This window comes from Setaria viridis, chromosome 5 (genome assembly GCF_005286985.2).
Source record: "Setaria viridis chromosome 5, Setaria_viridis_v4.0, whole genome shotgun sequence".
In the NCBI taxonomy this organism is placed as follows: Eukaryota; Viridiplantae; Streptophyta; class Magnoliopsida; order Poales; family Poaceae; genus Setaria; species Setaria viridis.
This window is the reverse complement of record NC_048267.2, coordinates 33,302,400-33,318,435: the sequence shown is the minus strand read 5'-3', so window position 1 is coordinate 33,318,435 and position 16,036 is coordinate 33,302,400. Positions and strand designations below refer to the sequence as shown.

Genomic DNA, 16,036 nt, shown 5'->3' with positions numbered 1-16,036 from the left:
CGGCAGCTTCCCACGAGTTAATGCCATGCCCCGCTTTGACGTACTAGTCGGCGTCGTCAAACTCGTCGGCTTATCGCTGCTCTGCCATTCCGTTTTCTCTCATCAATCTCTCCCATCCCAGCACCTCCTCTCCCCTTCCTCGCCTACGGTTTCGTCTTTCAATTCTATCCCCCCGTATGATGCCACAGTCTCTTCTCATGCGGCTTCTCCTCCTCGCCGCAGCCGCATCCGCGGCCACGGCGGCAGGTGACGGCTGCAGCACCGGCTGCAACCTCGCGCTGGGATCCTACAACATCGAGCCGAACCAGAACCTCTCCTACATCTCGTCCCTCCTCGGCATCGACGACTACCGTGAGCTGCCGTACAACAACCCATGGTTCGGAAATCTTGACTACATCCAGGCCGGCCAGCGCCTCACCGTCTCCTTCCGCTGCCAATGCCTAGCGCTCCCGACCTCGCCGTTCTCGACCTACCTCGCTGGCTCCTTCCCCTACAGGGTCTCACTAGGCGAGACCTACAGCAGCATCGCCGCCCAGTTCAACAACCTCACCACCGCCGCATGGCTGCAGGCCACCAACAGGTACCCGTCTAGCAACATACCCGACGGCGGCATAATGAACGTTACAATCAATTGCTCCTGCGGGTACCCGGGGGTGCCACCGGAATACAAGGTGTTCCTAACCTACCCTCTTCGTGACGGGGAGACGTTTGACTCCGTCGAGGAGAAATACAGCTTCCCGGTGCAGTCGGAAATGGACAGCAGTATCGTCTATATCCCTCTCACATGTGAGGATTCTTGCTGCTGCCGCTATTCTGCAAAATGAATTCGTAAGGTTCAATTTAGCTTCATCTTTTGGAGATACTTTTTTTAGTATAAGTGTTCTCATGCGCGTCTTCTTCGGATACAGGTCCAGATTTCTTGATAATGTGTTCACTTGATACTGTAGATGCTATTGTATTTTTTTCTATAAACTTTATCAAAATTAGAGAGGACTGACTTATGGCAAAACTAAAATAAGGAAGTAATCTGAACTACTACCTACATATTGTAAATCCCCTACGTGGACGGAAGCAGCACTTCCATTAGCCATAGCCACTATTCTTAATTTGCAGTGAAATTAGCTGACCAAATTCTCGAATCCAGGGTCTTCGGCCATTGTTGCACCGCCGTCAGATTCGCCGAGCACTGGTCCTTCGAGAAGCAAGACACTCATAATAGGTAAATATATCGTTCTCCCCCTCTCTTCTGTGTCCTATTGTAAAGGCTCCCTTCCAATCGTTTGTTTTTCTTCCCAACTCCACTTCTCGATTGTTTTTACCTATGCAATGTGCGGTGCCTGTGAGCCTGTGACCCCAGTGACATGCAACTCTCAAACGTAGCACACTGCTACAGCACACATGAACATCCCATATATACATGTAGTATAGGTATACGTATTTCATGTCCACAAGGCATTTCCTGAAAACCCGAACAAGAGGTATATGTCATTTATATAAGGATCGAATGTCTAGATATACGGATACAGGAAACTAGTGACTGTTTATCTCATATTTTTATAGTCACTGCGCTTCAAAAAAAATATTTTTATAGTCACTAGTTTCCGGTAGTTATTTTCAACGACGCAGGATTGGTACTGATGTTTTAAAACAAGGCTGTTAGAGTAGGATCTTCTTCTGGATGGCGATCCACGCAAAAGAGCTAGTACGTTCTTATTTGTATCTTGACGGATAGAGTCTTATATGCTACCTGATTCTTAACCAATGGCTCGAAGTGCATGCACACGTGATGTTTTTAAAAATCATATTAACATTAAAATACATTATACACACATACACGCGCACACGCACAAACCTTTACATAATTCTAAGAAACCTTTTCAACAGCCCGCTAAATGGGTTTGTAGAGGCGGTTCTCCCTCCTATCTCTAAGCACAAGCGTAGTCTCCTTATCATCTATGTGTAGTTTAGATACTACCTCACCTACAATATTACATCTTGACTAGACAAGAGAGATGCTATTCTTTGACTTCACTTTCTGAATTTCACATTCTACACAATCTTAAATGGAAAAGTTGTCCACTACAAAGTTTTAGATCCGTTGATCATTACAATTTTGTCACAGAACACATCTCCATCAAAGGCCATTTCAATACAAGAAATCTTCCAACTAGCGACGGATAAAAAAGTATCACATACATGTTTTTTGCGTCATAAACCGTGATTTATGACACGGGAGTGACGAAAACCCTTAGTCATTAGTCAAGCGTCATAAACCGCGACTAGTGACGTTCCTTATTTCGGTGCGTCACTAAGATAATGTAGAATGAAAATCCATCCCACATGTCGTCATAAAACTATTTTGGAGGTTGCGCCACGTTGGACAAGAATCCAACGTGGCTCCGATGTGGCAGGGATGTTATGACGATTTCAATTCATCACAGATTGAAGCCCGGTCCATGTAAGAGCCTTTATGAGCCTAATTTTGTTGGGCCATTTTTAGCCCATAGGTTTTTGCGCTATTTTATAGGCCGAAAAATGTTTGTTCAACGCCATATTGGGTCTTTTTTCTGGACCCTAGCCCATCTAACGAAGAGCCATTATTTCATTTCGCACTACCATATTAGGCTTTTTTTTCTAAGCCCTAGCCCATTATTGCATTTCGCAATAATATATTCAATTTTGGCTGCTGATCACCATCACAATCACAAATATAAAAATAGCTCATTTCCAACTTCCATATTATTCACATCATAATCAATGAATAGTTCACCAACAACAATAATGCAACATACAACAAGTTAAGCATCAATAATGCAACATTCAACAAAAGTTCATCAGCAATAAACAACAACTTCACCAGCAACACACTTCAGTTGAGGGAAGGATTCACCTATCTCTGATTGGTGCTGAAGTTTATCAGGATAGAAATCAGAGAGTGCAACTCCTTTGTGCTGTTCTTCAAAGCTTGTAGCTCTTCTGTCTGAGACTTCAATGTTATTTCTTGTGTTTCATCCCTCCATCTCAGTGCACCCATCACAGACTCCTGTTCAACAATCTTTTGCCGAAGTTGTGCCCCTTTCCTCCTTGTTTCTCACTCTCAAGATCAACTTGTATTTCTTCTACCTGTAGTGCGGTACCAACCCTAGTCCTTTTCTTCGAGGGTGGGTGAATGCCAACAACCTCCCGAAATGTCCTAGATTGGATAACTTCAGCCACTGCTTCAGCAGCAGTCTTTAGTTGGTCATCTCCAGGTTGGGCAACTATTTATTACATTTGAGTTTAATAAAAGAAAGAAAATGAAAGATCTCACAAAATTACTCACAAATATTTCTAGTGTTGTTGTTGCAAAGAAGAATGCAAAGTAAACAAGTAAATGGGTCCCTGTATTGGAGCGGTGTAGTCATTTTTGCTACAACGGAAGTTCTTGAAAAGATCTATTGGAGTTGGGTCTCCTTCAGCATACTTCTCCCTCTAATATGATGTGAAAACAGGCATAAATTGTTAGCTTGGAACAAGGAGCATGAGCAAGTTCATCAAATAAAGTACACAGCAAAAACATGACTTGTTCAGTTGCTTACCACAACATAAGCCTGTGGAACATAGCTTCTGGATCCTGTGCGCTGAGGATACCTGACCGCTCCACAATTATCAGTGTTTGTAGTACACCTCTCCTTTACAATAATGAACACTCGTGTAGGATACATGAATAAGAGGAACAGATCATTACATGAAAATGTGCTAGTGGCAAGTTCAAGTTCTATCATACCCTGTGAGGTGGGCTAGACCACATCGTAACCAGAGCTTTCCACTGGTCGTCACTCAGATTGGTCAAAGGAGCTTTGGTTGGGACTTCATTTGCTGGAACATCATTGAAGAACTTTTTTTTGAGCCGGTACCTCCCATGTTTCTGTTGCGACTTGAGCATATCAGTGCCTGCCTCTATGACAGGTTGACTGGTAGTGTCAATGTCAACACAAGAGTAGTCAGAAAAATAGATAAAAAGAAAGGATGTAAAGAACCATGGTAGTAGATGAGTCGATATATACACACCACTAGTTTGCAAAAGTAGTTCTTGAGATGTTTTTCATCATCAGTCTTGTAGTCCTTCCAGCGAGTAAGGATCGGTATATGCCCACGCAGTATGATCCCACCCTCTGATGTAAACTTTGCAGCTTGCAATAGTGCGTCTGGCCGTTTGAGCTATTCTCGAACATGGATCGGAAGCTTGGTGTGTAACCCTCTGCTTATCCTGTCCAGATCTCTACCTAACCTTCTTGAATGCCGTGGCACTTGAGCTCTTCTGGAAGGGCGTGCATCACCTAATAATTTTGTTACGGTCATTTATGTGGTGTGTGTTAATAATGATTTGGTTGATCCTGAAGACGTTCCAATTTTTTGGCTTTGGGAAAAAGAGATCAAATGACTTACCTTCGCCAATCGTCATGTAGATGATGTCCTCAATATGGGTGGTTGTTGCTTGGCCTTCGGTTAGCAATTCTTGTGAATCAGGAGTCATCCCATCCGAAACACCTGCCTGAGCTAAAGACAATGCCTTTGCCTTGGTCCTAGTCACTCTAGGAGGCATACTGTCAGAGGCATCAGGTGCTCGAATTCTCTTGGACAACCCTATTCCCCCGCTGATAGGTATGCTATCACTGATCTGATTGGACAAATTGCATAAACAAAAATAATGAGAAGCAATCCTGCATAACTGATACGAGAGATTTGGTAGGCAGCAACAGATACCTCGTGTTGGCATGTCTCTTGGTCAAATTCAGGTCGTTCTTGAGATGGGTCATACTCTGGATCTGGATCTTCACTTCTTCTTTCACTTCTTGTTTCATCGATATCCTTTCTTTTTCCTTTTGTACCCTCTTTAAGGATGCTTGCGACTTTTCCAACACCGAGGGAAGACTGTACCTTCTGGTTCCTTAAGATACATGCAACCCTCTTCTGCTTGTAAGGAGTGAGCTCCGTTTCTTTATGTTAGGAAAAGAAAGAAACTTCTATAAAATTGTCCAACCACTAAAAACGAAACAAACTACTGTACAAGAAACAAAGTGCTGCAAAATCTAAAGGTAGAGTGCACCAAATAAGATCCAATATAGGATGTTCCTAGCCAAAACAAGATCCAGTAAAAGATGTTCCTACCCAACCTTATACGAGCCGAAAGGGCAAACTATTGTAAAAGAAATAAATTAATATAAAATAATAAAGGTAATACCCAACCTTGTACTAACCCACAGGACAAACTAGTAAAAGAAACAAACTAGTATATACATGGGAACTGCCAGATCTGCAAACAAGCAACAAAGTAAAAGTAGTAACAAAACCAAACAAGGAAACACTTTAATCACAACACTGAGGATGCTTAACTGGGGAGGAAATATTGTACCTGGTTGTTGATTTTTCCTTCGTATGACCTTCCCGCCTGGTGCCATTGCGTCGCTGCTGGTCATATGGAAGGAGATGGGAAATGGTTGGCAGCTATGAGGGGAAGAATGTGGATGGCAGTGAGCATGTGAAAATTTGGTATGGCGGTGAGTAGGAGGTGAAGATTTGGAATGGGGGCGAGAAGAAGGTGAAGATTTGGGATAGGGGCGAGGAGGTGAAGGGAACTGATGGCAGAAAGTTTTTGGATACGGAAGATTGGAGGGAGGGAAGGGACGGGGTATTTGGCCAATTGGGTGGATGGACCTATCACATTACTAATATACCCTTCTGCTATGATGGTGGATGAAACAGGATGTTGTTGGGAAGGTGGGAGGAAAATTGACATTTCACATCTGTCACACGGCTTGGTCCGGGCGTCCGAATATTTGAATAGCATGTCGGAAAAATTTTGGGACTGGTTCGCGCTAGGCAATGGCGACCAAAGGATGTTCCTCTTAGTAGAAAATTCCTGACAAAAATCCGAATAGTGGAATGTCTAGTAGTCTATTCATGGACGTTTCTTATTCTTGGTACAATTAGCATAACCTGTACCAAAACTTTATTGGTAGAATCAGAAGAATCTGGACCTAGATTCAACAAATTATCATTCGAAATCTTTGTTATATCATGAGAACACTTTCAAAAAGTCGGATATTCCTTTATTTGGTACCGCTTTCTCTGTTTATGTACTGCCCCACTTATATTGAAGTGTAATAAGGGAGATAGTATCATATCATATGATGTCTTATAAACAAGAACAAAGGGCGTATTTAGGATGGAGAACTACTATATATATTGAGTTTTACATTGGGAAACCAAAGAAACCTCCCGTCTATTCAGTGTGCTTACTACGATTGGAAATCTTTGTACCATCCCGGCAACATTGGAAATCCTTATACCATGTCTTCCATTGGATGTGTTTACTACTTAATCATGTGCGCATTGGAAATCAAATAACCCTTCCTTCGGTTGCATGTGCTTACTTACATGTCAACATTGGAAACCAAAGAAATCTCCCTTCGATTGGGTGTGCTTACTACTTATTTATGTGCACATTGGCAATCAAGCATCATTTTTTCCGATTGGATTTGCTAAGTACTCAATCATGCGCACATTGGAGATCAAACATTGGGTTCCTTGTATCGATAGCATCACTCATTACATGATGACAAGGTCGGATAAGTCTCCTTTTTGGGTGGCGGAAGACTAAACATGCCATGCCTGTATTACCGCATGTATCCATAATCTTAATCCACTCCATCAACTCAAACACTTGGAAATCTGAGTCTTCAACACCCCTAGAATAGTTGATGATCTAGCTTCATCCACAACTTGAAGACGACATGCCAGCCTATCCGCTTGGTCATTCTGCACCTCATTGGTACCGAACCAGTTATAAGACTTGTCCGACTCCAGTACAAACTCCACCAGATCACCAATAGTTAAAACCTAAGCACAAAGCCCAGGCAAAAATTATTACAAGGCTCAACGAAATAGTTGGTTCGTAGATGACAATGAAACACTTATTGTTCAAATCGAATACAACAATCAATGGCAACAAAATAATTATTTAATAGTTTACCTCTTTGTCATCGGGGTTCGAAGAAGGTGCCGATGTAGCAGGATTGGTTAACAGAACAGGGTTATTAGGAGCTAGAGATACATGATTATTTGGAGGAGGAGGAGCAGTAGTAGCAGGTGCATCAGAGCCTTCCGATGTAGTGAGACTAGGAGCAGGTGCAGGACAATCTTCCGACGTAGTAAGACCAAGAGCAGGTGCAGGTGCAGGAGAGCTTTCCGACGTAGCGAGACCAGGAGCAGGTGCGGGAGAGCCTTCCAACATAGTGAGATCAGGAGCAGGAGCCACCGCAGGATCTTCCTGAGCTTGCAAAGTAGGTAGACCAGGATCATCCTTAGCTTGCGAAGTAGTGAGACCAGGATCATCTGGAGTAGCAGCGGTAGACACTTCACAATCATCCGGATCTGTAGCTATTTCCACCACAGGATCTTCCTTTTGCTATTGCGAGGCAGTAATATCAGGTAGAACCATGAGTATTGATGCATTTGCTTCCTCACTGTCGCCATCCTTCTTTGCGGGAACAAGTGTGGAATCCTTTTCTGTTAGGGTCGTTGTTGATGTCAACAATTGTGAAATTCCAGCTGAACTATGATGCGGCACAGAGATTTTAGAGGATTTACCCAGTTTAGTTGAAGGCATGATTAGCAAGAGGGTCTGGCCAGTATGTGGGAGTAGAACACCTTCTATTTCTTTTTACCCATTGTATATGGAGCTTCTTGCATTTTGCATGACTCCCTTTCCATAGTATTCAACATGTGTAGATGTGGTCTAATGCCCATCTCTTCCAAATCAACCCTAACATTGATCATGTCCTTTGTCTTGCCAGCAATTTTAAGCAATGTTCCAATAAGGTTTTTGCATATCTTTTTCTCAATGTGCATGACATCAAGATTATATGGCAGCTTCAGAGTTGTCCAATACGGCAAGTCAAACAAACAAACCCTTCGGCTCCAACACTGTCCGGGTTCCCACTTCCTTTTCTGACCTTGAGGAGGCTTTCCTGGTTTAACGCCTTTAACCTTCTCCAGTTGTTGATGAAGCTTTTCAGTAGTAAATTGCTCTGGCCTCTCACCGTTTTTAGTATTACCATCAAACTTTGCCTTCTTTTTTCTTCATGGATGGTCAGTTGGAAGGAAACGACGATGGCCAATATAACATATCTTGTTCTTCAATCTCCTTGATCAAGGATCCTTATCACAATGCACACAGGCATAATAACCTTTCATGAGTCGTCCCGCCAATGTGGTCGGTGCTGGATAATCATGTATGCACCAAATAACCGCAGCATGCAGTATAAAGGATTGTTAACTACAAGCATCTATGCATCGACACGGTCCAACAGCTCATCTACGAGAAGTTGCAAGAAGACATCAAAATCCTTTGATGAAGAACTCGGCCCAGGGATCAATAATGCCATCATGAAGTTTGATTTTTTCCATACATACCCATGGTGGTATGTTATACGACACAACAAATACTGTCCACATACTATATGAGTTGGTTATGTTACCAAATGGATTGAAATCATTGGTTGCAAGGCCAAGTCTAATGTTCCTACCAAGTTTAATGTTCCTAGCATCTTTTGCAAATTCCGGCCAATTTTTATCAAAATTTTTCCATAGTTCACCATCAACTGGATGGCTAAGCTCATTGTCCAGTGGTTGTCGCTTCAACTCGTGCCATAGTGCATCCTTTGCGATTTTTATGAAAGAAACATCCTCTTCAGCCTTGAAACCAGCGGAAAATACCTCAATACCTTCTAAGGAACACGCTTCTTATTATCTGCATCTTTCCATCTTGAATCCGCTTCACAACACACTAGGCACACATCATGTTCCGCTAGATCCTTGTGAAACAATACACAATTATTCTTACAAACATGGATAGATTCATAGCTGAGTCCTATGGCACGTATGTACTTTATTGCATCATCGTAAAATGTCGGAACACATCCTCATGAGAAAGCAAGGGATACCACCTTCAGAATCGCATTGAATGCGACATTAATGATCAGATAGAAAGACTTGATATGAAGTAACTTCACAACAAATGTAAATTGTGTATATTTAGATCCTAGTGAAACCTTAGAGTTTATATGTTCCTTTATACATTCTAACATTTTCCCTCCAAGCACTTTAGCGTGGCACATGTCGCCTATCATTTCAGGAAGTCCATCTCCAGTGCCTTCATCCTCCTCCATACCCGATATGTGTTCGTTTTCCTAAATCATTTCTTGATCACCATCATCCTGCAGAATAGCATTATCCACAACCCCCTCATCCGGCAGAATTGCAGTTTTCTCAACCCCATCATCCTGCATAATTGAATTTTCTTGAACCCCGTTATCCTGCAGATTTGCATTTTGCTGAACCCTATCCTCGAATGTTTCGCCATGATGGATCCACCTAGTGTAGGTGCTTGCCATCCTATTCAAAAGTAAGTGCAGGCTTACCACATCTACAGTACATCTAGACTGATTCAAGCATCGACGACATAAGCATAGTATTTGTTCATCGTTAGAGTATCTACTCTTAACAAATTCCATGAAATTATTGACCCATTTCTCATGCTTGGGGGTAAATAGTCGACAACCGTGTATTCAACGTCTATCCATCTCGGAAATTTTGGCGAATTCAACTCAAAATTATTGACTAGATTGAAAGACCTTAATGCGAAATGAAATTTTGATGAATTCAACTCAAAATTGCTGACCAGATTGACGCACCGCAGCAGGAAGCACTAGATTTGTGTTGCCGTAGGACTGAGCCACCACGGGAAGGCGCAGATCTCCACCGGAGTGCTCCGTCCTGGCCGCCTTCTCTTTGTTCTTCTTTTTTCCTTATCGCGGGAGCGCGGCAGCGGGTAAACTATTTTTTGGCTGCAGCACGGGCTTTTCTGCCTCCAAATACCACACTCACCTGAAACTTACCTTACATGTGGGACCCGATCGCAGTAAAGACTTCCCATTCGATCGGTAACAAGTTCGACCCATGGGAGGAGCATGTTTTCCATTTTATTTTACCACCCTATTTATCAGCTTAAACTTACATGTGGGACCCTAGTTGGTTTATGACGTTTTCACTGAGCTTATATCGTCACAAAACCACCATGTAACAGCAAGTGACGATTTCTTTTTGACTACAGTGGCAACTTTTATGATGTTCCGTAACTTTATCACTAAATTTGCTCAGATCTGAAACTTTATGATGTTTTCAGCCAGAAACGTCATAGATATATGACGAGAACAAATACGTCATAAAATTTTTGTCATAGATCAACACACTTCTTGTAGTGTTTGCAAAATTAAAAGAGATATTTAAAAACCAGATCTAAGATATGATAGTGGATATTTAGGCATGTAAACAATCTTAAAATAAAAGGTTGTCAACTACAAAGTTTATGATCTCGTTGAGCTATAAGTTTTGATATAAAGTTTTTCTTTATCTAACTTTGGATTAAAAAGTTGCGATTATTTTCTTAAAACAAGGTTGTTTATATTTTTAAAGGCGTTTTTATGCGGACTGCGTTTTGAAAATGTGCCTACCTTCCCAGCCAGTCATGTTAAACGACCCCTCTAAAAATGTTCTAGAGGCTTTTATTATGTGAACCACCAAGTCGCCTGTAGAAAAAGGGGGCCCGCCTGTAAAGATTGGTTTTGTAGCTGTGACATAGGCAGGTTTGTTTTCGCACTACAATAATTAGTTGATCCATTACTATTGTTTGTTTGTTTTATATGTTGCAGCTAGCGCCTCGAGCGTATTTGGAGTAAGCATAGTACTTATTTCATTATTCCTGTGGTATAAGAAATATTATGGCTTGATTCCCTGGCAAAGGGGGTCAAGTAATGCATCAAGGATTGAATCTTTCCTGCAAAAGCAAGGAACTTCACACCCAAAGAGGTACAGTTACTCAGAAGTAAGGAGAATGACCACATCTTTTGCTCATAAGCTTGGCCAAGGCGGCTATGGAGATGTCTACAGAGGCAACCTGCCTGATGGCCGTGAGATAGCAGTCAAGATGCTGAAGGGCACCGAGGGCGATGGCGAGGAATTTTTGAATGAAGTGGCAAGCATTAGCAGAACATCTCATGTCAACATTGTCACTCTCTTAGGATTTTGTCTTCAAGGTTCAAAGAGAGCTCTTCTCTATGAGTATATGCCCAATGGTTCGCTCGAGAGATACACTTTTGGCAGCAATTCTACTGAAGGAGAAGACACTTTAAGCTGGGATAAACTGTTTGATATTGTCATAGGAATTGCACGAGGATTGGAGTATCTCCATACAGGCTGCAACACCCGCATTGTGCATTTCGATATCAAACCTCAAAACATTCTTCTGGATCAGGAGTTCTGTCCAAAGATATCTGATTTTGGATTAGCGAAGTTGTGTCGACAGAAGGAAAGCAAAATCTCCATTGGCGGGATGAGAGGTACGATAGGCTACATAGCGCCTGAAGTATTTTCAAGAAACTATGGTGCAGTGAGCAGCAAGTCTGATGTCTACAGTTACGGAATGGTGATTCTTGAGATGGTCGGGGCAAGGAAACAGATCAATGTTAGTACAGACAACAGCAGCATGTATTTTCCTCAGTGGTTGTACGACAACTTTGATCAGTTCTGTGGTGCCACCGCCTGCGAGATCAGCAGCGGCACCACGGAGCTCGTGAGGAAGATGATTATAGTTGGCTTGTGGTGCATACAATTCATACCTGCGGATCGACCTTCCATGAGCAAGGTCCTTGAGATGTTGGAAAGCAACACCATGGACTTGCAGTTGCCACCCAAGGCCTTTTGAGCCGGTTAAATAGAGCAGCAGCAGCCGAACTTGTAAACTTTGCGCTCCTCTTTATTACATATGGTATATTCTTTTAGTGAGCACCATATAATACTATACAAGGGTGTTGGAGGGGTACACCATCTATTAATCCCGTATAACTAATAGACGAGGGTGCTCGGGATTTTCCTCCCTATAAATATGGACCATCCCCCTCGTAAAAAAGACGCACCATATAATACTATACGGAAAGGTCCCTAGGTTTGGGTATCCCTAGGGTGGTCTATATGAGTTAGATTTTGCCTCTTCTACACTGCTGCGTCGCCACTGTAGTCTTCTCCATTCCGTTGCATCGGCGTGCACCGGCGAACAGAAGAGCAGGTTTCCGGAACCAAACGATCTTGTGATCCTGCACCAGGAGAAGGCGAATAAGGTTTTTGGGAAGCGTTCCTCACGGCTCGTGTCACGGCGTACCGTCGTTTTCAACGCCGGCTGCTGCGATCCGTCCGCAACACCATCATCGTCCCATCAGCACCGCTCGTCATCACGGCTTCTCGTGTGCCGTGATCTGATCTGGTTTTTAATCATGTTTTCTGAGATCATAATTATGTTGTTCCTGTTGTCTAGTATGTTAGAGTTTTGCATGTTAGGATTGTCTCTTGTCATGATTTATTTATTTTGAAAATTAATACAGCAATTACCTAATTATCCGATAAGATGTTGATATGTGTTAAGGCAGAATCTGACCAACAGATCTTGCACGGTGAACACGCGAGGTCAAAAACTGGTGTCAGCAATATGTGTGATTGACCGATCAGTACGAGCAGTAATATATATTGTTGTTGCATTTAAACAACAAAGGAGATTGCAGTGGTAACAAAAGAAAAGCATCATCTGACCAGAGCTTTCTATGGGAGCGTATGCTGAAATAGCATAATAGCTGCAAGCTGCATATCAGGTGGCAGCGTTCTAAAGCCCTGAATAAATGAAGAGCGGCTGCTTCGAGAGATGAGCGGTCTATTGGTGTCAAAGACTCAAAGGCACACGACGCGCTGCGCGCACAAGGGTACAAGGCGATCGCCGTTTTGCGCTTCCATGTCCATTTCCGAGTTCACGCGAATGTGATCATCCGAACGGCGGAACCGGGACTTCCAATCGGACGCAACGGAGAACAGAGTGATGCGGGCATGCATCCAGCAGTTCATCCCTTCCTTCCCCCAGCAGAAGTTTGCTACTCCGGCCCGAGCTCGAGAAGATCAGAAGAAGATCAAGAGCGATCACCTACAGCACAGATGAAATCCAGGCAACAAAAATGTTAGCAGCCGCGTGCGCACGCAGCGGGAATAAAAAAGTAAATTCAAGAGTCGTTACGGGGCCGTGCCTTTGTGACCAGGCCAACAAGGCCTGATTCTCCCATTTAGACACGGCCCACCAAAGCCACTTTGCAGACAGTAACGCCCAACTAAGACAGCCAGCTCCTATCGTCCCTCAGTACTGTCTATCATTCTAAATCAAATATTTATAACTTTGATTAAACTCATAGAAAAATATATTAATTTTTCGCAACAGCAAATAAATATACTATCAGTACATATTTCATGATGAATTTAGTGAAACTAATTTGATATTGTAAATGAGATGGTCGAAGTTAGAGAGGATTAACTTATGACAAAATATAAGTGAATAATAATTAAATTGGAATAGAGTGTATAAAAGAGAGCGATGCTTCTCTTGTCTTAGTCCATTATGCAGAAAATCCGAGAAATTGACTCCCTACGTGCAAAACCGAAGAAAATCACACAAAATGAATACCCCAGCGCAGAAGCGGAGTAAAACTAGGAGAAATCTATCATACATAACGTGAATCCACGTTCCACATTTAAATACCGGAGAAAACTGACAAATCGAGAAAAAAATCGTCAACCGTGTTAGGTTGTGCATAGAAGCACTTGTAGTTTTCCTTTTCGTGAAGCAACTCGCAATCCTCTTTTTATAGCAACCTTTCTGGATGGTCCCTGAAATTTAGTTTTTAGATATCACTACTGGAGAAAGTCCCATCACTACTGGTTGGGAACTAAAGGGTATTATAAAATTAAAAAAAATTGAAATCCTTGTCGGCCTCGCCACCCCGCCTCCGCCCTCTGCCCCCGCACCGCCACCCCTCCACCTGCCCCGCCTCCACCCCCACCCCTCCGCCCCCCGCCCCTCCGCCCGCCCTGCCTCCGCCTCCACCCCACCACCCTCCACCCCTCCGCCCGCCCGCCGCTCTCCGCCTCCGCCCCGCCGCCCGCCGCTCTCCGCCCTACCTCACCTTGCCCCGCCGCTGCTCCTCATTGCTGGTGAGGGGCGAGCGGAGGGGGGAGGGGAGGGGAGGTAGAGGAGGAGGAGGAGGAAGGGAGATGGGATAAGGAAGAGGGAGACTGTGAGAGAGAGGAGATAGAGATAAGGAGGAGGAGCGGGTGGAATGGGACAGAGAGATAGAGGCGGACGGGAGTTTTAGTATCGGGTGGGAACCCCACCCGAAGCTCCCACCCAGTATTAAAGGGGGTCATGGGGGGCTTCTCGGGAACTATCCGTTAGGCCTGGTACTAATGCTCACATTAATACCGGATCAATACACAACCGGTACCGAGCCTCATGACGAATGCTCAGTTTTCCAGTAGTGTATGTTTTAGCCCCCACAATATTTACGAGCTCAAATCTTTCGCATTTTATCTTGATTTTTTTTTATTCTTGTGGTTACCGATAGTTAGAAAGAAAATAATATATTCTTCCACTTTCCACTTTCTCTCTGTTGCCTATCAACTTTTCACAACTTTTCAAATAACTGGGCTAAACACAGTAAAAATAAGATGGAAAGAGAACTTCCTTCAGCCTTTTTGTTGCCTGGTTAAGCTTCCTCCATCTTATACACTTGCCTATGAATGCATGTTGGAAATGAGAATATGGACGCTAATCATAACGATGAGACCAGTTATTAAGTAAGGAGACAAATCGAAATGCTGATGTTATGTGTACACAACATATAATGTTTGCCATCACTGACCCTTATAAAGTCGATTGATCGGTGTCTATGGTAGGATGCCACCATTCCTGTATAATACTGGCATGTTTGGATTGAGCCCCAGCACGCCAGCCAGGCAGCAATCTCAGTCTCCCAGCCCCAGGCGACCAAAATCAGACGCTTGTGAGCGCTGCTTGGGTTACGCAGCTCTGCCCAGTAGCAAACCAAACGAGCCCTACAAGCTATCAAGTCATCCATGCCCATTACTTCCTTTACATAACCATGTTTAGGCTAGTGGATTTCACTCACATTTTTCATGAATCCTGAAAGCTTTCTGTCTTTCATCATGACATGAACCATATGCATCATCAGTTTTAATATGCAAACCACACAACCGCTGTGTCCTTTTCTTGTAGATTCACTCGTAGCTATTATCTAAAGAGCACACGAAAATCCATTAAGTAAACTATCCCCATCATACATCTATTCCAATTTTTATTGTACTATACTACTATGTGAACTATTGTACTTCATGCCAAAGTATACGAGCTAGAATAAGTATAGTAATTGCTACATGAAAGTGATGCCATAAGTTCCTAGAAAAAAATATACATCCTTACTATAGTAATGTGCTACATAGACTTCTTAGTTGCAATACTTTTGCTAACTCACTGATTTACTTGGTGTCTAAATGTGTGTAATCTCAAGAATAATAGCAACATACTCAAGAATAATCTCTAGCCATGTATAATCTAATAGGCTATATTTGACTATTTAATACTTCTTTTGCGGCAATGCCGTCAATATTTCAGTAGTATCTCAAAGGTGCATTTGAGATTCTACCTAGCCAACCTACATGCAATCAACAACAATAGACAGCACATGAGCTACCACGTAGATACAAAAAGTCTTGTAAACTAATCATAGGAAAACAAAAGTTGCCATAACAGCCGTAAAGAATTTTCAATATCATCATATTTTCTTTAGCTTAATAAATTTGATATAATACAACACTTTGCCATCAAACAACAGATTTACAATCAACCAACGTATACAGCTCCATGCACAAAATACCAATCTTGCATTGTCAAATCAATTATCTTCAGAAAAACCTTAGAGATGGATTTGTAATTCAGAAAAAAAAAATCATACATAATATTCCACTTGAAATTCAACGTTTTCATAAGACTCAATGCTACAACCACATTATTTCTCTCAACTATTTTTTTTGTGAATTTTGCATTCAA

The 16,036-nt window shown here is 42.6% G+C and overlaps 1 protein-coding gene across 1 annotated transcript; it reads left to right on the top strand.

The window, feature by feature from the left end:
- Window positions 1–12,501, top strand: LOC117854755 (PR5-like receptor kinase). Its single transcript, XM_034736995.2, has 3 exons — window positions 1–786; window positions 1,145–1,219; window positions 10,755–12,501. The coding sequence occupies exons 1-3, from the start codon at window positions 177–179 to the stop codon at window positions 11,804–11,806; spliced, it is 1,737 nt and encodes a 578-aa protein (XP_034592886.1). The 5' UTR covers window positions 1–176; the 3' UTR covers window positions 11,807–12,501.
- The last annotated feature ends 3,535 nt before the right edge of the window (window positions 12,502–16,036 follow it).

What these genes read in the sequence shown, in the direction of transcription:
- LOC117854755 (XM_034736995.2), top strand. Translation starts at nt 177, where the DNA reads ATGATGCCACAGTCTCTTCTCATGCGGCTTCTCCTCCTCGCCGCAGCC. An exon ending in CGTCTATATCCCTCTCACAT is followed by an intron (nt 787 to 1,144) that starts GTGAGGATTCTT and finishes TCTCGAATCCAG; the next exon opens with GGTCTTCGGCCATTGTTGCA. An exon ending in AAGCAAGACACTCATAATAG is followed by an intron (nt 1,220 to 10,754) that starts GTAAATATATCG and finishes TATATGTTGCAG; the next exon opens with CTAGCGCCTCGAGCGTATTT.